This window comes from Epinephelus lanceolatus, chromosome 22 (genome assembly GCF_041903045.1).
Source record: "Epinephelus lanceolatus isolate andai-2023 chromosome 22, ASM4190304v1, whole genome shotgun sequence".
Taxonomy (NCBI): domain Eukaryota; kingdom Metazoa; phylum Chordata; class Actinopteri; order Perciformes; family Serranidae; genus Epinephelus; species Epinephelus lanceolatus.
In genome coordinates this window covers 4,588,814-4,610,906 of record NC_135755.1, presented here as the reverse complement: position 1 = coordinate 4,610,906, position 22,093 = coordinate 4,588,814, and the positions used below count along the sequence as shown (strand labels likewise).

The window sequence follows — 22,093 nt, the reverse complement described above, 5'->3', positions numbered from 1 at the left end:
CTCCTGATGATCCGCTAGCTACATGTCCTCTGAATATGCTGTGAAAAAGTCCCGTCTCTGTAGGCAGCCCAGGCTCCGCAAATGGCAACAAAAACATTTGGGTCCAGGCTGCACCAACCAGCCAGCGCGAGACCAGCGAAAGCAAGCACACACATGTGAACGCGGTGCCCAGAGAGGCAGTTAGAGCTACAGGACACAATGAGGCTAAAAACAGAGCTCAAACAGGACAGGACACTAGGAGCAAAAAAGGTTAGCAGCACAGAAAGAAATTTAGGAGCGCAGAAAGAAATTTGGGAGGGCAGTGAAAATTAAAATAAACAGTTAAAATAAACACATTTAATAGGAAAACAACAAAATACAAAGGCTCCTCTGGAGCCACCCTCTCCTCCATCATGTGTGTGGTAAGGGCCCAGCACACACACACACACGCACAGGCTACACTGGGCCTACTGCTCTACTATTAGACACAAAGGATGTCTTTAGTCCACTTGCTTTTGTAGTTGGGTCGCCTGGCACGTTTAGCTGAGTTCATCAGATGAACCCAAGTTTTAAAAATCTAATTCGTGGTGAAGGGTCATGCATTTTCCGCCAGTCACTTCAAAAAGCTCAAGGAAAAATATTCGTGGCTACATGGGGGATCAAAATAAAATAAAAACATAAACATCAACCAGCCACCCTCCTCCTCTGATAAGTTAAGAACAGTCCCTTCAGTGCATAAACCAGACACATCATGCAGCCCGGTTGGTATATTTTAGTCCATTCCCTAATAGACCCACAGTGGGCTGGGTGCTAACAGTCACTGTGGAGCACTGACAAACACTGAAAATGGTAGAAGTGTCTGCCGCCAGCTGGCTGTCTAACCTTGGGCTGCATTTTGTAGTTAAGGCCTGTAAGCTGACGTCCCTCCAGGTGAGCTGATAAAGGAGGCTCCGGTGATACGGTGAGGTTTGTGAACCGTTACCTGCCACAAAGAGAGAAATGTGAACGGCTCATTTCTCCTCTGACACGTCACAAACCTGTGTGCCGCCAAGGCTCGGCTGTTCAGGTACTAAACTAAAAATCATATGTTAAAAAATATAAATATATAAATAAATAACACAATAAAATGAAAAGTAAATAAAAGCACTAAAATACATAAAACACAAGGGAACCAACCAGTGATTCAGAAACAATAGAAGACAAACAAGGACAGAGACCACACAACTCTCGTGCTGGATTAAAAGCCAAGGAATAAAAGTTTTAAGATGGGATTTAAAAGTTTCTAGGGTGGGGGCCATTTTGACATGGGGGGTAGCTCATTCCATAATTTAGGAGCTACCACTGAAAAGGCACGGTCGCCCCTAATTTTTTTGTCTGGTTTTCAGGACGACAAGACACAGCTGATCGGCAGACCTCACTGCTCTTGAGGGGGTGTAGACATGTATGAGGTCCGCAATGTACTGAGGTGCCAACCCATTTTACGACTTAAAAACAAACAGTAAAATCTTAAAATTAATTCTAAAATGAACAGTGAGCCAGTGGAGGAAGGCGAGGACGGGAATAATGTGGTCATGCTTGCAAGTTCCTGCTAAAAGACGAGCTACTGCATTTTGGACGAGCTGTAATCATGTGAGGGCGGCCTGGTCAATGCCAGTGTAAAGTGTGTTACAGTCGTCCAAACGGGTCGAGATAAAAGCATGAATCAAGCGCTCACTATCATTAAAAGATATTGAGCATGTTAATCTGTGTTGATATGAATAGGTGAATGAATGTTGTGGTGACATTTGGATGATGTCTGTAGAAGGCTGACATCATGATGATCCACAATAACACAATGACAAAGTCACTCTACTCAGTTTAGGGCAAAGCTCATTGATCAGGACATAGTAATGTTGAGCTACACATTTAACACCTGAACACATCTGATTGTTTTATTAATGATTTTTATCCACATCATTTATTCTTTATTCAGACTGAGTGGCTGCAGGTTGTCAGAGATCAGCTGTGTTTCACTGGCCTCAGCTCTGAAGTCCAACCCCTCCCATCTGAGAGAGCTGGAGCTGAGCTACAACAACCTGCAGGATTCAGGAGTGAAGCAGCTGTGTGATTTTCTGGAGAGTCCACACTGTAAACTGGAGACTCTGAGGTCAGACACCATTTTTTACTCCTGTGCTGAGATTATTATGATGTGAAAGTTGTGTTGACAATCAACTGCAGACATCAAGCTGATATTATACTGATCCACAATGACGTCTATTTGTCTTGTTCAGTGGTTTAATCCATTGACTGTGGCAGAGCAATGTGGAGCTAAAACCTTAAAGATAAGCTGTTTTCTTACTTTCTTCTTATTTTCTGTGTTTGGGAAGTTTCAGGGCGTGTACCCCCACAGCGCTCAGGTGAGCTCAGGGCTTTATAAAAAGGTGGTGACCAGATGCCAGACTGTAAGCAGTAGGAATCAAAGAGATACAACACTGAAAGAAATGCAAATTTAGCAAGAAGAAATGCCAAACAAGAATGAATCTGGGGTTGGCTTTTACCTTCACCTGAGCTGTTGAACGTGTTTACAAACGGTAACCAGCAATCAACAATACTGCATAACATAACTTTAATTTCAGCAGAAAAATGACTGGATTATTCACTCCTAACCTGTAAACCAGGGGTGTCAAACGTACTGCCCGTGGGCTGAAACCGACACACCAGAGGAGCTCATCTGGTTCTCCAGCTGGCTGAATGAAAGAGACAATCATACCTTCAATATTCTTGTCAGCTAATGTCAACAGCTGTTTATATCCCATCATAATATTCTTACAGGGTTTTATTTGATACTTAATGCAATAGTTGCTCTTTATAAGTCCCAACATTACATTTGTTCAGATTATGTTAGAAAGTACAGCTGGTCTCAAGAAATGTAACAGCCACCTCTCTATTGGTTGAAACTCTAAACCAGCACAAAAATGACAATTAGCAACATAAGCCACCATGTTCTGAACAGACACATTATAAACACTGTGACTTTGTATTAATACACAGTCACATTTGCATTCTGGAGCATATAGGCCTAACAGAAAACACAATACTTCTAAATAAACACTAGATCAGCACTAGACAGGCATGATGGGAAATGAGGGCGCTCCCATTGTTTCTAGACTCTCAGCACCGACACCAAGGTAGGCATCACAGTTAAAAAGGTGGAGCAGAGTCAGGCGGTGTGCTCACAGTAATAGTTGCAAACTATGAGGTACATTGCTGAAAAGTTAAACACTGGTTAAGTTTTATTAAAAGTCAAATATAATCCTGCCGCTGACAGCTGTCATGTTACTCATGTTTATCATATCTGTTTGCAGTGTTAGCGAGGTAGCTACCCAGCTACAGCTAGTCAGTACAGTTAATAATGTAGCAGAGTGAACTACAGTCAAGCTGGCAGTCACTCTAATCTCCATGGTGACATCAGCTAATGCTACAACTGTAGTGCATCCATGTACTGACATTAATATGTGTTACATTGAATAATGCCTTCAAACAGCCCAGATCGAGCTGATGGGGGGAGCTAGTGACAGACTTAGCAAAGTTAGCAGAATGATGACTTTAGATTTTCAAATTAAGGTGTTATAAAATACAAAATATTATAGAAATACAATGAATTGAATTATATTCAGAATAAGAGTCAAATTAATTACCAGTGTCCCTTATAAATTAAAAAGTAAATACCACTAACTTGTGAGGGAAATGTCTTTATTCTTTGATTTTTTGTGTTGGAAATGAAAATGAAAAAGATTATTCCTGATGTTGAGGACATGTCTGACAACATACAGACACAGAACTCAAGTATTTTTCCTGTATCAGTATTTTTGAGATATTCCAGAGTAAAAGTCCCACATTTCTACCTTGAAAATCTAAACAACTGGAAGTGCCATCAAAAACAAAGAAAAAGAAGAAAAGTTGCTCTATAATTCCTGACAATATCTGAAATACTTGTGTTCAGGACATTTCACACGACACCATTCCTGATAATCAAGCATCTCTACTGCATCAAAGTACATTAACAGCCCTGCTTTAAACACTTGATTTCAACTTAAATTTACCCTGATGATTCTTTAAATAAGTGATTTGTGTTTGGCTGCACAACATGAGTTAGTGATGATGGAGCCACTGGTGGAGCTGGCAGAGTTTAAGAGGTGAAGTCACTACATCTTTATTGAAGTAGCAGCACGTTGTCAATGATATTTATGAGAGCTGTTTTTCACTTTTTGTATTTTCCAGTCTTTAACCTGCATCCTGTTGGGATCAGCACAATAACACAATGACAAAGTCACTCTACTCAGTTTAGGGCAAAGCTCATTGATCAGGACATAGTAATGTTGAGCTACACATTTACCACCTGAACACATCTGATTGTTTTATTAATGATTTTTATCTACATCATTTATTCTTTATTCAGACTGAGGGGCTGCAGTTTGTCAGAGATCAGCTGTGTTTCTCTGGCCTCAGCTCTGAAGTCCAACCCCTCCCATCTGAGAGAGCTGGACCTGAGTGACAACAAGAAGCTGCAGGATTCAGGAGTGAAGCAGCTGTGTGATTTTCTGGAGAGTCCACACTGTAAACTGGAGACTCTGAGGTCAGACACCATTTTTTACACCTGTGCTGAGATTATTATGATGTGAAAGTTGTGTTGACACTAAACTGCAGACATCAGGCTGATATTATACTGATCCACAATGAAGTCTGTTTGTCTTGTTCAGTGGTTTAATCCATTGACTGTGGCAGAGCAATGTGGAGCTAAAATCTTAAAGATAAACTCTGCAGGATCTTCCTTAAAAACAGTGTATAGACTCATACAGAAATAATCCCTCTCAATCATCACTTATGAGCCACTCTCAGTGTGTGCTGGTGTATTTATCTGCAGAGACTCTGCCCTCTGCCTGTGTTTTCTTACTTGGGGACCAGATGCCAGACTGTAAGCAGCAGGAATCAAAGAGATACAACACTGAAAGAAATGCAAATTTGGCAAGAAGAAATGCCAAACAAGAATGAATCTGGGGTTGGCTTTTACCTTCACCGGAGCTGTTGAACATGTTTACAAACGGTAACCAACAATCCTGCATAACATAACTTTAATTTCAGCAGAAAAATAACTGGATTATCTGTAGAAGGCTGACATCATGATGATCCACAATAACTCAATGACAAAGTCACTCTACTCAGTTTAGGGCAAATTTCATTGATCAGGACATAGTAATGTTGAGCTACACATTTAACACCTGAACACATCTGATTGTTTTATTAATGATTTTTATCCACATCATTTATTCTTTATTCAGACTGTGGGGCTGCAGTTTGTCAGAGATCAGCTGTGTTTCTCTGGCCTCAGCTCTGAAGTCCAACCCCTCCCATCTGAGAGAGCTGGAGCTGAGTGGCAACAAGCTGCAGGATTCAGATGTGAAGCTGCTGTGTGATCTGAAGCAGAGTCCACACTATAAACTGGAGACTCTGAGGTCAGTAGAGGGTTGGAGTGGGTCCATGCTGGTTTCAGCAGTATTATATTAAACACAGTTAGCATCAGAGCAAAGATCCAGTACTTCCTGTAAACCTCAGACCTTCTCAGTGGCTCAAAGAGGGGAATGGTGACAGTCTTCAGGAGAGGACAGAGAGACAGACAGAGAGAACAGTCAGCCAATCAGATCAGAAAGAAGCTTGTTGAGATCATGTGTTTAAGTTGATGTGAAGATGAACGGCTCTTTCTACTTAAGCTAAAATTTCCTCATATGGTCAACTGCTCTCGGCACATAACCATGATAACATTTAGTATGTGTTCTTTATACAGAGCAGAAGCTCTGCTGAAGTCCAGTAATCACAGCTGATGTGTTGCTGTTCAGTCTTTGGATGAACATGTAGAACATTTAACATGATATATCTGTCCATGAGTCATTTGTTCTAACAGACTCAGCAAATCCATCATTAAAGTGAATCCCTCTGTTTGTGCAGCCATGATGCGTTCAGGACTCTCAGCAGTTTATTTCCACTGTGTACTTGAGTGAAATCTGCAGAGTAAACAGACTTGATGCCCAAAGTCTCTGCAGGTCTGTGAGCTTCCAGCTCAGTGTGTTCACTCCAACACGTTAACATGAGAGCTGGAAGGAAGCTGACTACGCTACACAGCCGCTCCACTCTGCTCTGAACAGGAAGTCCCTACTGGTCTTTATACTGGATGTGCTGCACCACTGACTGACAGCTGGGTTATAACTTCTCTTGTCTTCTTCTCTCATCAGATGGGAGTAAACTGCAGTTTGATAAACAGGACGGTGGATGTGTTGAGAGGAACAGCTGTGTCCTGATGATCCAGAGGAAGACTCTGACTGGACCATGTTACTGGGAGGTAGAGTGGAGAGGAGAGCTTCATCCAGCAGTGACTGACAGGAATCACAGGTGGAGATGACTCTCAGTGCTGCAGCCTGAACTGCTCTGAGATCAACTCCACTATCAGACACAATGTGAAGTCCACCATCATCCCTGTGTGTTCCTCTGATCTGACAGTATCATCATCAGTGTATCAATGACTGCTCTGTCCTCCTACACTGAAACTCCTCCTCTCCTCCTGCTCTGCACTCAACCACCTCCTCCACCCTCCACCTGGACGTTACCTGAATCTGAGTGCAGATTTTTACTGTTAACGACGACATGGGGTCGAACTGGGAATAAAATTCGGCCCTGGCAATTTTCATCTGGGTGTTCCACCGTTTGCAGTTTTTGTCCTTTATCCATTTCATTTGTTTCTTTCTGCTTGACCTCTGACACCACATGGACAGAACCACTTGAAGGGGTGGGGGGAGATGATGAAAGTCCGTACCAGGAAGACTGTGATTGGTTTAAAGAAACAAAAGCAATCCGGAGTGTTTTCCTCCCATATATATACATATATATATATCAGAAACATAATAGATGATTGCAGACCTTTCTCTGGTGCTGACACAGCACTGTGTAGATAGATCTGGCTCTGTGAGACTGCCACACTGTGGAAAGATGGAGAACTGATGTTCATTTTCTTGTTCTCCTGTATCTCAGAGGTTGATGTCAGAGTGCACAAGTCTGCATGTACGTTGAATCATTCTCATCAGAGTCAGATTATATTTCTGTAAACGTCTTCTTTATTCTTCTGTATGTTCAGGTTATTTCATATGAATCATTCTATTCTGTAACTGACTGCAGCAGAAACCAGTGTGTTGACACAATAAATCAATGAGTGGGGGCTGTAATAAAATGTCAGAGCCTCCACCTGCATGAAATTGTAAGTGAAATGCTTCTTTGTTGTGTCATGAAGAGAAATGATGAATAACAATGTTTTTATTATTCCACATGTTTCTCAGTTGATTCAATCCAGAGGACTCTGAAGACCTGCTCACAGTCAGTCAGCTGCTGCAGGTCGTACATCTGGCCGTGTCAATGATAAAGAGACAAGTTAATGAGGTTTAAGTGAGCTCACCTAAAGGTCAGTCAGTTTCTCCACCGACTCCTGACTGTTCTGTGACAGTTTGACAGTTAAAGGAATAGTTCAGATTTTTGGAAGTGGGGTTTGTATCAGTTACTTCTCCACAGTCAGTGTATTACCTTCAGTAGATGGCGGTTGGCACGTTCCCAGTTTGGAGAATCAGCAGGAGTACCGACACAAAAGCTAAGCGATGTACTGCGGTGGACCGGTCAGAGACAAAATGTTTTTAAGCCACCTCAAGAAATCAAAATCAGTTGACACTATGTTTAGAATATTTTTGGCTTCATGACGGTGAACCCAAATTTTGACATCAGAACACTGTTACTTATTTCCAGTGGTGAAAGTGTTCAGGTCTTTACTTTAAAAATACTCCATTACTGGTTCTTTATTCAAAATGTTACTAGAGTAAAAGTACAAAAGTATCAGCATCAAAATACACTTAAAGTAGCAAAAGTTAAAGTGCTCATTATGCAGAATGGTCCATTTATATTATGGATTATAATTATTGATGCATTCATGTGTTCATCACTTTAATGTTGCAGCTGGTAAAGATGGAGCTCATTTTAATGACTTTATAAACTGCTGCGTAGTTTAATCTATAATAATATCATTTATTAGTTGATGGTATTTTGTATTAATAATCTACAAAGTAACTGAAGTTATCAAATAAATATAGTGGAGTAAAAAGTCCAATATTTCCCTCTGAGATGTAGTGGAGTAAAAAGTGACCTATAAAGTATCAGAAAATGGAAATACTCAAGTAAAGTAGGCGACAAGTAGTGATGAGCAAATGAAGCCTCATGAAGCTTTGTCTTTATCTTCTGAGCCCACTAGATGGCGCTCTCTGTTCAACAAAGGGTTACAGGCACACTGGACTGTCTGTCCTTGAGCTGTTTCCTTTAAAGCAAGAGCGCCATCTAGTGGGCCCAGACAATAAATCATTACATTTCAAAAACTCATAACTTCTCTATCTGGACAAAAGTATGTGGACATCCTCACACAGCAGTGGTGGGATGTAACTAAGTACTGTACTTGAGCAACATTTTGAGCTCCTTGTACTTTCCATTGACTTTATACTTTTATTCCACGTACCTTTCACCATCTGTACATCTTAGGTTTTTGATGAGCTTTACTTTAATATTTAAATCTAACAGTGCTTTGTTCCCTCATCTTGAGTCATCTGATCATTTGAGTCTGATTTTGAATGTTTGCATGCTCTTCATACATAAAACCAGCAGTGCAATGTGACGAAAACACAAAGAAGAAGAAATCCTGACGTTTCAAATTTAAAGTCCAGAGGAGAAAATGTGTGTGATTGTTTTTTAAGTTGAGTCTAGTTTACTATACAACTTTTATCTTTGAATGAAGAATATTTAAGTCTGTTATCAGTATTTTAGAAAAGTTTTACTGGTAACTGTGAAATAAAGTAACACTTTGACATACAGTACAGGCCAAAAGTTTGGACACACCTTCTCATTCAATGCGTTTTCTTTATTTTCATGACTATTTACATTGTAGATTCTCACTGAAGGCATCAAAACTATGAATGAACACATGTGGAGTTATGTACTTAACAAAAAAAGGTGAAATAACTGAAAACATGTTTTATATTCTAGTTTCTTCAAAATAGCCACCCTTTGCTCTGATTACTGCTTTGCACACTCTTGGCATTCTCTTGATGAGCTTCAAGAGGTAGTCACCTGAAATGGTTTTCCAACAGTCTTGAAGGAGTTCCCAGAGGTGTTTAGCACTTGTCGGCCCCTTTGCCTTCACTCTGCGGTCCAGCTCACCCCAAACCATCTGGATTGGGTTCAGGTCCGGTGACTGTGGAGGCCAGGTCATCTGCCGCAGCGCTCCATCACTCTCCTTCTTGGTCAAATAGCCCTTACACAGCCTGGAGGTGTGTTTGGGGTCATTGTCCTGTTGAAAAATAAATGATCGTCCAACTAAACGCAAACCGGATGGGATGGCATGTCGCTGCAGGATGCTGTGGTAGCCATGCTGGTTCAGTGTGCCTTCAATTTTGAATAAATCCCCAACAGTGTCACCAGCAAAACACCCCCACACCATCACACCTCCTCCTCCATGCTTCACAGTGGGAACCAGGCATGTGGAATCCATCCGTTCACCTTTTCTGCGTCTCACAAAGACACGGCGGTTGGAACCAAAGATCTCAAATTTGGACTCATCAGACCAAAGCACAGATTTCCACTGGTCTAATGTCCATTCCTTGTGTTTCTTGGCCCAAACAAATCTCTTCTGCTTGTTGCCTCTCCTTAGCAGTGGTTTCCTAGCAGCTATTTGACCATGAAGGCCTGATTGGCGCAGTCTCCTCTTAACAGTTGTTCTAGAGATGGGTCTGCTGCTAGAACTCTGTGTGGCATTCATCTGGTCTCTGATCTGAGCTGCTGTTAACTTGCGATTTCTGAGGCTGGTGACTCGGATGAACTTATCCTCAGAAGCAGAGGTGACTCTTGGTCTTCCTTTCCTGGGTCGGTCCTCATGTGTGCCAGTTTCGTTGTAGCGCTTGATGGTTTTTGCGACTCCACTTGGGGACACATTTAAAGTTTCTGCAATTTTCCGGACTGACTGACCTTCATTTCTTAAAGTAATGATGGCCACTCGTTTTTCTTTAGTTAGCTGATTGGTTCTTGCCATAATATGAATTTTAACAGTTGTCCAATAGGGCTGTCGGCTGTGTATTAACCTGACTTCTGCACAACACAACTGATGGTCCCAACCCCATTGATAAAGCAAGAAATTCCACTAATTAACCCTGATAAGGCACACCTGTGAAGTGGAAACCATTTCAGGTGACTACCTCTTGAAGCTCATGGAGAGAATGCCAAGAGTGTGCAAAGCAGTAATCAGAGCAAAGGGTGGCTATTTTGAAGAAACTAGAATATAAAACATGTTTTCAGTTATTTCACCTTTTTTTGTTAAGTACATAACTCCACATGTGTTCATTCATAGTTTTGATGCCTTCAGTGAGAATCTACAATGTAAATAGTCATGAAAATAAAGAAAACGCATTGAATGAGAAGGTGTGTCCAAACTTTTGGCCGGTATTGTATATAATATAAATCCTTGACTGAGGTTATAAAGCTTTCAGTGTTTTCAGAAATGTTGTGTCTTTCCAAATGGCTGAACAGTTGGTTATGAAAGGCAGAGAAATGATGATTTAGAACATTTAGACACCATCAAGTTTGAGATTTATCCAAACAGAATTTAAGATTCCTGAGGTTCTGAGGTTTCTTTGTTTTCATGTTAACGTCACATAATCATTGGAAGTCACAGACCTTTAGACTGCAACAATAAGCAAATAAATAGTCTGCACTGGAAACATCTTGGACTTTAAGGACAGGTTGATATTCTTTCACACTCACACGCCCATTAGGACTGCACCATTAATGATCTGGATTCATACGTCTATGTGATCTCATTTCTAAATGACAAGCATTCACTGGCTCCTGTTTCCCTATGCATCCATGTGTTGACTGATGTGCTGTGGAACAATGCCAGTTGCTATCAAGTGTTTCCTCTATCAGTGGGATCCCCCACCCCCCTGAAAGAAAGCAAATATTTTATTGATGTTATTTACCTTGTTTATGTGCACTGCTTTGATTTGAGCTCAGTGTGAGAGTCTTTACTGTGTTTTCCTGTCGCTGGGCTGCGTTTCTCTCCCTCCTCCTCGACCCACACAGGTGACGTTACTTGAGTTAACAGCCTCTGGTTACATCACTGTAAGTGGAATAAAATCTTCCAAACGTGTCATTTCTTATTGTAATCCACCTAAAAGCAAAGACAGACACATGTGGACTCCAAACTAGTGGAGCTGAAGCTGACAGGCTCCGCCCCCTCCAACAAGCGTGTGTTGAGGCTCAACTGGTGTCTGTGCAGCAGCCCAGAGTTTTCAAAGTGTCTGTGTGTTCACAAGTTTTGTATCTTTGAACTGAATCTCTGTGGTCTGAAGTTTAGTTTCTCTCCTGCGTTGCTGTTTGTACTTTCAGATATCTGTCTTATTTTACCGTTTCATGTTCGCTGTCAGACGGATAAGATTCGTATGAAGTCACTGCAGATGAAAAGCCAATATTTTCTGCTTTGGCTGCTTCACAATAAAAGCTAAACAAAGCTAAAATAACAAAACAACATGGGACTTTTATTGTGAAGAATTTATAGGAAGTGACACGTCAAGTATCATATAATGGTCAGTGTGTGTTATTTATTCTAAAGCTGAAACTTTATATTCTATGTTTTATGCCTCTGTGCCGGAGATAGCCGTGACTGGAGACACTGGGCTCTAGTTTCGCAGACTGGGCGCGGTGGAGGCGCAGCGCACCTGCGCTTCGCCAACTGGGTGTAGCCAGGCGGATTTTGGAAGTTTGGCACACCGTGTGCCCTGGCGCAGCTACTCCTCTTTCCCACCTCCGTCCCTCCTACCAGCGCAAGTCGGAAAGAGGGAGGAGAGAAGGCGTGGAGTGGGTTTTACACACATCACACCAATCAAATGAGCCCCTCTCCTCGCCCTTAAATGCGCCGCGCAAAGGCGTAATGAGAGTTTACTCAATTCGCCATGGCAGAAGAGAGCAGCAGCGTCAGACGGCCAAACTCCTCCCAGGAGGAAACTGATGTTTTGGTCCGGGAGGTCCAAGCTCGCAGTGTCCGAATATACGGAACTGCGAGCAGACCTCCACGGGCTGATGATGCAAAGGTAGCCTGGGAGGAGGTCACCACAATTGGAAATTAATGTTGCGTTTCTCTCTTTTTCTCTCACAGTCTCACTCTGTTTCTTTTCTTTTGACTTTTCTAAGATGACAGATGCTGAATATATACTCCCTATCTGATGCTGTGGCTGTTTGTGGTTGGCTGAGAGGGATGTGAACTCATTAGTTTGCAGGCTGTGTTTATTAAATCAGGTTGGGTTTCCATTACGCGTGCCAAACGTGCCAAACGGTGCCAATCCCCTTTGATCTGACATCAGATGTGACGGGACAGTCGATATAGAGATACATTTATGTGCTGATTGCAGATAGTTGCATTGAATCGTGGTTTTTGTGGGTATTTATTGCATTGTTAATGTGCCTGATATTCTGGAAACCTGCCTGTGAGGTTTTGGTGACGTGTGCGCACTGTCCGCCAGTCAGCCAAACTTCGGCTTACACCGGCTGCGCTCCACCTGTGCTGACAGTAGACCTGGTTTCAGCTGGCGAACTTTTAGCGCACCTTCGGCGAAGCCTTTTGGCACGAAACTGTCACTGCGCCAAGCTGGATCTGTCGACACCTCCCCCTGCTGCGCTGCCACACCCATCTCAGCACACCTCGGTCTGCCAAACTACCAAACTGAGCGCGCCTCGGGTTGCACTGCTCGAAACTAGCTCTGCGTGGGGTTCGCCACCCTGCGCCACCTGCGCTGCGCCGGAAAACTAGAGCCCCTTATGTTTTCAGGTTGTCCGTCTGTCTGTCCGTCCCATTTTAGTGAAAGTGGTAACTCAAGAATGCCTCAAGGGAATTTCTTCGGATTAGGCACAAATGTTAACTTCGACTCAAAGATCATATTATTAGATTTTGGTGTTCAAAGATTTAAGGTCAAGGTCACTTTGACCACTTTGATGTTTGAGTTACAGTCAGTATTTAGTGTTTGACAGTGTTTTTCTTGTTGAGCTGCAGAGGAGGAACAGTAACTCAAAGAGGGAGTTTGGTGCTAAACAGTCTGTAACTTTGGTCCACACCCTCTTGATTTGGATAACTCAGACTGCTGAAGCTTCATATTAGTTTCATCTGAACTGATGAAGACATTTCTTACAGTGTAGCTGAGTTAAGAAGAGACCACTTCACACTCAGTATGGACAGGAGGAATATTTACTGCCACCAATAACTCTTTTAATGTGCATGTGGCTGTTGAACAAACTTGAACAAATGTGTCCCTCTCCTTTTTATTCCATATACAAATACAGTGTGAAGGTCATGTAAGAAATGAATGAATGAACAGTTTTTAGTCCAACGTGTCTGATTTGATATATTGATCCTCTAAATACAGACTTGACTGAGATCAGCAGCATGTTGTTAATCTGTTATGATATGAATAGGTGAATGAATGTTGTGGTGACATTTGGATGATGTCTGTAGAAGGCTGACATCATGATGATCCACAATAACACAATGACATCATGATGATCCACAATAACACAATGACAAAGTCACTCTACTCAGTTCAGGGCAAAGCTCATTGATCAGGACATAGTAATGTTGAGCTACACATTTAACACCTGAACACATCTGATTGTTTTATTAATGATTTTTATCTACATCATTTATTCTTCATTCAGACTGAAGAAGTGCAGTTTGTCAGAGATCAGCTGTGTTTCTCTGGCCTCAGCTCTGAAGTCCAACCCCTCTCATCTGAGAGAGCTGGACCTGAGTGTAAACAACCTGCAGGATTCAGATGTGAAGCTGCTGTGTGATCTGAAGGAGAGTCCACACTGTAAACTGGAGACTCTGGAGTAAGTAGAGGGTTGGAGTGGGTCCATGCTGGTTTTAGCAGTATTATATTAAGACAGTTAGTATCAGAGCAAAGATCCAGTACTTCCTGTAAACCTCAGACCTTCTCAGTGGCTCAAAGAGGGGAATGGTGACAGTCTTCAGGAGAGGACAGAGAGACAGACAGAGAGAACAGTCAGCCAATCAGATCAGAAAGAAGCTTGTTGAGATCATGTGTTTAAGTTGATGTGAAGACGACTGTTGTTGTGTTCATGTCTACAGGAAGTGAAGCTGGATTACAGCTGACAGCATCACAACATGTATAGAGACAGCTGTCCTCCTTCATCAAACTGTCACACCATCAAATCTGACCTTGATATCAGGGACCTGTTATGCTTTCCTGTTTCTGGTATACAACTATGAGGCAGTAATTCTAGTTTGAACATTAAAGCATGTAAACAGGTTCTAGTAGAAACCCAGAATCCAAATATGAAGCTGTTAATGAGCATAATATGTCCTCTTTAAAGTGAACATGAGAGCTGGAAGGAAGCCGACTACGCTACACAGCCACTCCACTCTGCTCTGAACAGGAAGTCCCTACTGGTCTTTATACTGGATGTGCTGCATCACTGACTGACAGCTGGGTTATAACTTCTCTTGTCTTCTTCTCTCATCAGCTGGAAGTAAACTGCAGTTTGATAAACAGGACGGTGGACGTGTTGAGAGGATCAGCTGTGTCCTGATGATCCAGAGGAAGACTCTGACTGGACCGTGTTACTGGGAGGTAGAGTGGAGAGGAGAGCTTCATCCAGCAGTGACTGACAGGAATCACAGGTGGAGATGACTCTCAGTGCTGCAGCCTGAACTGCTCTGAGATCAGCTCCACTATCAGACACAATGTGAAGTCCACCATCATCCCTGTGTGTTCCTCTGATCTGACAGTATCATCATCAGTGTATCAATGACTGCTCTGTCCTCCTACACTGAAACTCCTCCACTCCTCCTGCTCTGCACTCAACCACCTCCTCCACCCTCCACCTGGACCTCACCTGAATCTGAGTGCAGATTTTTACTGTTAATGACGACATGGGGTCGAACTGGGAACAAAATTCGGCCCTGGCAATTTCCACCATTTGCAGTTTTCTCCTTTATCCATTTAATTTGTATTTTAGATTCAACTCTGCTCTTTCTGTCTTTATTTCATTTGTTTATTTCTCCTTGACCTCTGACACCACATGGACAGAACCACTTGAAAGGGTGGGGGGAGATGACAACAGTGTGAACCACTGCACCTGCCTTTCAGAATAGGTAGCCTTCTGACAATTTTGGGGCCATGTAACCTCTAATCAGATGAGCTGTTCCAACAGCAGGTTGACCGAGGCCAGCACGTCCATTTTTTCACCACAGTGTTTTTCCCCACTTTGCTGGTGGTCCAGTCCATTTGGCATTTGCCAGAATTGCCAGATTACCAGTCTGAGCCTGCCTCCACACTGTTAGCCACAGTCTACATCCAGAAAGCCTGACTACAAGCCTGCCATGAGGCCGCTGATTATAGCCATCATTCTCCCTTCCTTTAACTATCTGCGTGTTAGCGTTTCCACATCCCCTTCACTACAGGAAACAACAACAACCTGCGAGCTAACAACTTACACACTGAAGATGTTGAGTTGTGTCAAAGATTTGATTGTGCAATAAGGCGTGTCTGCTTTGTTGTTTCAGGGAATTGTTGTAAAAATCTACAACTCATCAAACAACAGCTGTACTTTCTAACAACTGTTTCCTGACTCGGCCAGTCAGAGTTGATATGTCACGTCTTGTAACTCTGGTAGCAGCATGCTCCAGTCACCGTGACTACTGTTGTCATGACGATCTGCTGGAGCCACATACAGCAAATCATTTGTGGTTTTAACCGCTGAGCTCCTCCAGAGCTGAATATCGTCAGGCTTCACCTCCACAGCTCTTATTCTTATTCTTGTCTTTATTCTATGGATGTATATATTGTAGTAACCATTATAGCACAATACGTATTTTATATTTCTGAATGTAACACTAGTTTATACAGTGTAATGTAGCACAGTGCACATATCTGTATATTTTTACACACTCACAGACTCAGCACACTGAAGATATTTTATTCTTACTATTTTAAGTACTTGTGTTAAACATTGTTATTTCTATTTTATTGGATTGTATTACTTTATATTCACATTCTTCTATTTCATACTCCTATTTTTACTTATAATTCTTTAGTCTTTACATCAGAGACACCTGACAATATTGCTACGCAAAATATTCCTGTACTGTATTAATGTTTTTATTTTTGTGGGGCCATTTTAATGACAGAGCTTTCCTTCTCACGTACAATTGTTCCACCAGAACAAGTTCACCCCAGCACTATTTTACAAGAACACCATCGTCGCTGCATCCTGGGCTTAGGTCTGCCCAGGACGACTGTGATTGGTTTAAAAAAACAAAAGCAATCCGGAGTGTTTTCCTCCCATATATCAGAAATGTAATGGATGATTCCAGACCTTTCTCTGGTGCTGACACAGCGCTGTGACTCTGTGAGACTGCCACACTGTGGAAAGTAGTTATGTCATGAGAACTGATACTCGATACCTTTCGATACCATGATGAAAAAAATCTGGCGATACTCTTTTTTTTTTGAAAAACCGGAAGAACCGATACCAGCGTAAGAATCAGTGCTATGACTCTTCCGGAACTGATGGGGGCAGTATACGCCATATAGCGTTACAGTCCTTGCCTACATTCAGAGTGAGGGGGTGACGAGGAAGAGGAGAGAACAGCTGCCTGCTAAAGCCCACCGTCTCGGATGCACTTTAGGCCAGAAAATAGATCTGCTAGCAATATATGCAGTTTTAAACACCACTTTGTCTGTTTATAAATTGCTTTCAACTCGTTCCGAGTTGCTTCTGAACCGTCCGTGCTCCGTGCGGAGCCTTGCCTGGACTCCTGACATCTCCCTCTCTCCCCCAGCCCCTCCCCTGGGTGAGAGTCCGGTGGTCTCCTATGAGCCCAGCCTTCAAGACGGGCAACACTCCGTTAAATGTCATTCAGCTCATCAGAAATATCCCAATTAAAATCAGTAGCCTAATAAGCAGATATGTTCCATGTTATTGTGTTTAATTTCAACAACACAGAGAACAGCTTCAAGCTGCATGTGAGCTAACGATCAGGGATTTCACTCTCAGCAGGACGTGACTGCGCATGCGTGTCTACTTCCGAAACACAGCGGTTGGGGTGCTTTTGATTTATTGTACTGGGACGTTTGATTTTTCCACAACTGGACCATGGACATCAAAAAACGCCGTTTGCACCGGGACAGAACAAACAATTAATGAAACCAAAAAATTCCACGCATTCTTGTGGTTGGCTCAAACGCTGTCAGCTGATTTAAATAGTAAATATTTATTGAGTTTATTGCAGACGTTGATCAATGTTTTTACAACAAAAAATAGGTAAAGATGAAAAGAGAAAAAGAAAAAATATAAGTAATATCAATCTGTTGATAGAAATGTTATTTTATATGCAAACATTTTAACAAAGTATTTCTTGTTTAAGTACATGGGATCTTTTTTTTTTTTTTTTTTTACCGTGGTATCGAATTTGGTATCGAGAATCATGTAGCTAATTTTACTGATATCAGCACCGACTACTGAATTTTTGGTATCGTGACATCCCTATTGGAAAGATGGAGAACTGATGTTCATTTTATTGTTCTCCTGTATCTCAGAGGTTGATGTCAGAGTGCACAAGTCTGCATGTACGTTGAATCATTCTCATCAGAGTCAGATTATATTTCTGTAAACGTCTTCTTTATTCTTCTGTATGTTCAGGTTATTTCATATGAATCATTCTATTCTGTAACTGACTGCAGCAGAAACCAGTGTGTTGACACAATAAATCAATGAGTGGGGGCTGTAATAAAATGTCAGAGCCTCCACCTGCATGAAATTGTGAGTGAAATGCTTCTTTGTTGTGTCATGAAGAGAAATGATGAATAACAATGTTTTTATTATTCCACACGTTTCTCAGTTGATTCAATCCAGAGGACTCTGAAGACCTGCTCACAGTCAGTCAGCTGCTGCAGGTCGTACATCTGGCCGTGTCAATGATAAAGAGCCAAGTTAATAAGGTTTAAGTGAGCTCACCTAAAGGTCAGTCAGTTTCTGTTGTACAGTCTGAAGGCAGCTTTCTATCCAAACAATTAGACAGTGAGTAAATGTGACCATGAAATGAACCTTTTACAGCTTCACAGACTGACTCTATTTCAAAGTGTTCTCCACCGACTCCTAACTGTTCTGTGACAGTTTGACAGTTAAAGGAATAGTTCAGATTTTTGGAAGTGGGGTTTGTATCAGTTACTTCTCCACAGTCAGTGTATTACCTTCAGTAGATGGCGGTTGGCACGTTCCCAGTTTGGAGAATCAGCAGGAGTACCGACACAAAAGCTAAGCGATGTACTGCGGTGGACCGGTCAGAGACAAAATGTTTTTAAGCCACCTCAAGAAATCAAAATCAGTTGACACTATGTTTAGAATATTTTTGGCTTCATGACGGTGAACCCAAATTTTGACATCAGAACACTGTTACTTATTTCCAGTGGTGAAAGTGTTCAGGTCTTTACTTTAAAAATACTCCATTACTGGTTCTTTATTCAAAATGTTACTAGAGTAAAAGTACAAAAGTATCAGCATCAAAATACACTTAAAGTAGCAAAAGTTAAAGTGCTCATTATGCAGAATGGTCCATTTATATTATGGATTATAATTATTGATGCATTCATGTGTTCATCACTTTAATGTTGCAGCTGGTAAAGATGGAGCTCATTTTAATGACTTTATAAACTGCTGCGTAGTTTAATCTATAATAATATCATTTATTAGTTGATGGTATTTTGTATTAATAATCTACAAAGTAACTGAAGTTATCAAATAAATATAGTGGAGTAAAAAGTCCAATATTTCCCTCTGAGATGTAGTGGAGTAAAAAGTGACCTATAAAGTATCAGAAAATGGAAATACTCAAGTAAAGTAGGCGACAAGTAGTGATGAGCAAATGAAGCCTCATGAAGCTTTGTCTTTATCTTCTGAGCCCACTAGATGGCGCTCTCTGTTCAACAAAGGGTTACAGGTACACTGGACTGTCTGTCCTTGAGCTGTTTCCTTTAAAGCAAGAGCACCATCTAGTGGGCTCAGACAATAAATCATTACATTTCAAAAACTCATAACTTCTCTATCTGGACAAAAGTATGTGGACATCCTCACACAGCAGTGGTGGGATGTAACTAAGTACTGTACTTGAGCAACATTTTGAGCTCCTTGTACTTTCCATTGACTTTATACTTTTATTCCACGTACCTTTCACCATCTGTACATCTTCTCAGGTTTTTGATGAGCTTTACTTTAATATTTAAATCTAACAGTGCTTTGTTCCCTCATCTTGAGTCATCTGATCATTTGAGTCTGATTTTGAATGTTTGCATGCTCTTCATACATAAAACCAGCAGTGCAATGTGACGAAAACACAAAGAAGAAGAAATCCTGACGTTTCAAATTTAAAGTCCAGAGAAGAAAATGTGTGTGATTGTTTTTTTTAAGTTGAGTCTAGTTTACTTTACAACTTTTATCTTTGAATGAAGAATATTTAAGTCTGTTATCAGTATTTTAGAAAAGTTTTACTGGTAACTGTGAAATAAAGTAACACTTTGACATAGATGTCTCATAAATAACACTTTGTACAATGTAGTATTTCTACTTTTACTCAAGTCAAAGAATCTGAGTACTTCTTTCACCACTGCAGAAAACTTGAGAATGTTTCATAAAATGTAACTCTGTTGTTTTAGTCATGAATATTTACTGTTATAGAGAAATACCCAAGTTTTCAGGGGATTTAAAGTCGAGTCCAAAAAGCTGCGACTGCTGACGAGCACCAGGAAGTCTCTCAGATTCAGTTTCTCTCTGCAGCGCCTCCTGCAGGCCGTGATCCTCCACCTCCTCTGCTGTCTGTCTCCGCTCTGCTGCGCCACCTGGTGGCTGGAGCTCCTTACCTGCTGTCCACCATCTTACTGGGACTCATTTACAGAGACAGAGCAAGAGGTGAGAACAGCTGCACTAACTAAAGCTCAGACTCAGACTGTTGAATTTACAACACATATATATGCATAATACAATATTTATGTACAGATTTATAATAATTTGGCGATTAGCGCCACCTCCTGACAATATTAGGAAACATTATCTAACGTCAGCCCTCCTGAATATTATTAAATATCATTAACAGTTTAAAGTTTAGTTAGTTATTGATAAGCAAATACATGTAGCCGCTAACAGCAGGTAGCATTTAGCTATCTTGGACCAAACAGTGTCATGATCCTGGGTTTAGTTTCTATCCTGTTATCTCAACCTGATCTCACAGAAATACGTGAAATGACCACGACCTCTTAACACCACATTCCGTGGCGGCAGCACGTAATGGGTTGAAATTATGTGCTGGTACCACAGAAACAATGCCAATGTAAAGTCAGTTAGGATCCATTGTTGTGGTGGACACACGGATTCCCTGATTCAACAACGACACGTCAACCTGGTTTTCCTCAGTGATATCTTTAACATTCCTGTATACACACAAAAACATGAAAGTGTCCTTGATAACTCAACAATATGACAGGTTAATGTCAAGGCCATGAAATAAAATCAATGTATTTTGCCAGCTTTTGATAGCGTAGGGCTTTAAGAGCGTTGTGCTGTGGGCGGATGGGGCGTGTTCCACTACTGTTTTGTAGCTACTGTCTGCCGTCTGTGGGCTTCATTCTATTTCAAATTGCCGTCCGTCTGCCATAACTGAATCCAAACGCCACTGATAAATAACTAAGAAGAAAAAAATAAGGCTGAGCACGGAAGAACCAGAGAGGATTTAATTCTTTTCAGGCGTTGCAGTACGGCTCAGAGGACAACGCCACCATCATCGTTGTCCCTTTCAGAGCCTGGGGGAAACATCAGAGCTCCACCGTCGTCTACAGCATCAGCAGAAACTCACACACACATAAAAAAAAAAAAAAAACACCACAGAGCTTTATAGCCAACACCATGAAGTTGACTTCAAGGACACAAACATTTTTTAACCCCCTGAATTCATCTGACAACACCCAGCGGAGAATCCACAGTAACTTCAGAGCTTTAGAGTTGACTGTAGTATTAATGTGTGTGTCAGCTCGTCAGTCGTGTACATAGGATGTAAATTAATATGTTGTACATACAGAGAGGTTTGTCGCAGTGTTGTTTGTCAATCCGTGTTTAGACAAAACATTTAACATCCCTCCTGTATTTCTGTCACACTGACAGTTCGCCCAGTCCCATTTGAAATGTCCAAAATGTCGACTTGTCAGGAAGTTTTGTTTTTTGAGTTTTGAGGTCAGAGTGGATTTGATGTGTTTTTTACAGAGGTGATAAATGTGGGTTTATTTTGTTCCAAACAAAAAGAACCATGTCACTGAAATGTCACTTTGCTTCATCATATCACATCAAATGCTAAACATTTTTAGCCCTTTGAGTGAAACTTACTGATGTTGAAAATGGCCAATTTTATGTCACAAGTAAAGCAGATGAAACACAGATGATAAATAACACATGAAGAAATAAAAGCCAAGGTAAAACCTGCCTATAATAACTGCACCTTGTTTGTTGTATTGATTCTGTGTGTTTGTGTTTCTGGAGCTTTGCTGTGAAAGAACATGGAGCCAAACTGCCCTGAATAAATACTAAAGATAAATGAATGGTATGGAACCCATAAGAGAAAAAGAAAAAGCATTTCTGTGACACACAGTTTCTATTAAAGGGACAGTTTGGATCTTTTGAAGTGAGGCTGTATGAAACACATAGCCACAGTCAGTGTATTACCTGCAGTAGATGGCGGTCAACACACGGGACGTGTACGGACGGGGGCAGCGGCAAAATATATTTTAGCCACCTAGAAATAAAACCAATATGTGTGTAAACTTGAACCACTTTAGCTTGCTGTCAAGCAGCGATTTCCTACGGGGGACTGAAGCCGTTATTGTGTTCATGTGTGACTTTGGTGAATGTGAACTAACCCTTTATGATGCAGTTAAAATGGCCAAAAATGTGAATAACT

The 22,093-nt window shown here is 41.3% G+C and overlaps 1 protein-coding gene across 20 annotated transcripts in view; it reads left to right on the top strand.

The window, feature by feature from the left end:
• The window catches only part of LOC117245824 (protein NLRC3-like), a 55,435-nt gene that overhangs the window by 13,149 nt on the left and 20,193 nt on the right, over nt 1–22,093 (top strand). For 5 of the 20 annotated variants that reach the window (XM_078163825.1, XM_078163823.1, XM_078163821.1 and 2 more), the window contains 2 exons: nt 1,952–2,125; nt 4,418–4,594. The exons of 5 other annotated variants lie outside the window; for them this stretch is intronic. In XM_078163825.1, coding sequence (XP_078019951.1) covers nt 1,952–2,125; nt 4,418–4,594 — 351 coding nt within the window. Of the gene's footprint in view, nt 1–1,951; nt 2,126–2,597; nt 4,379–4,417; nt 4,595–4,882; nt 5,063–5,297; nt 5,472–6,245; nt 7,266–13,788; nt 13,963–22,093 lie in introns of those variants that run through there. 10 more of the 20 variants (XR_013488463.1, XM_078163824.1, XM_078163827.1 and 7 more) reach the window with 10 other exon arrangements.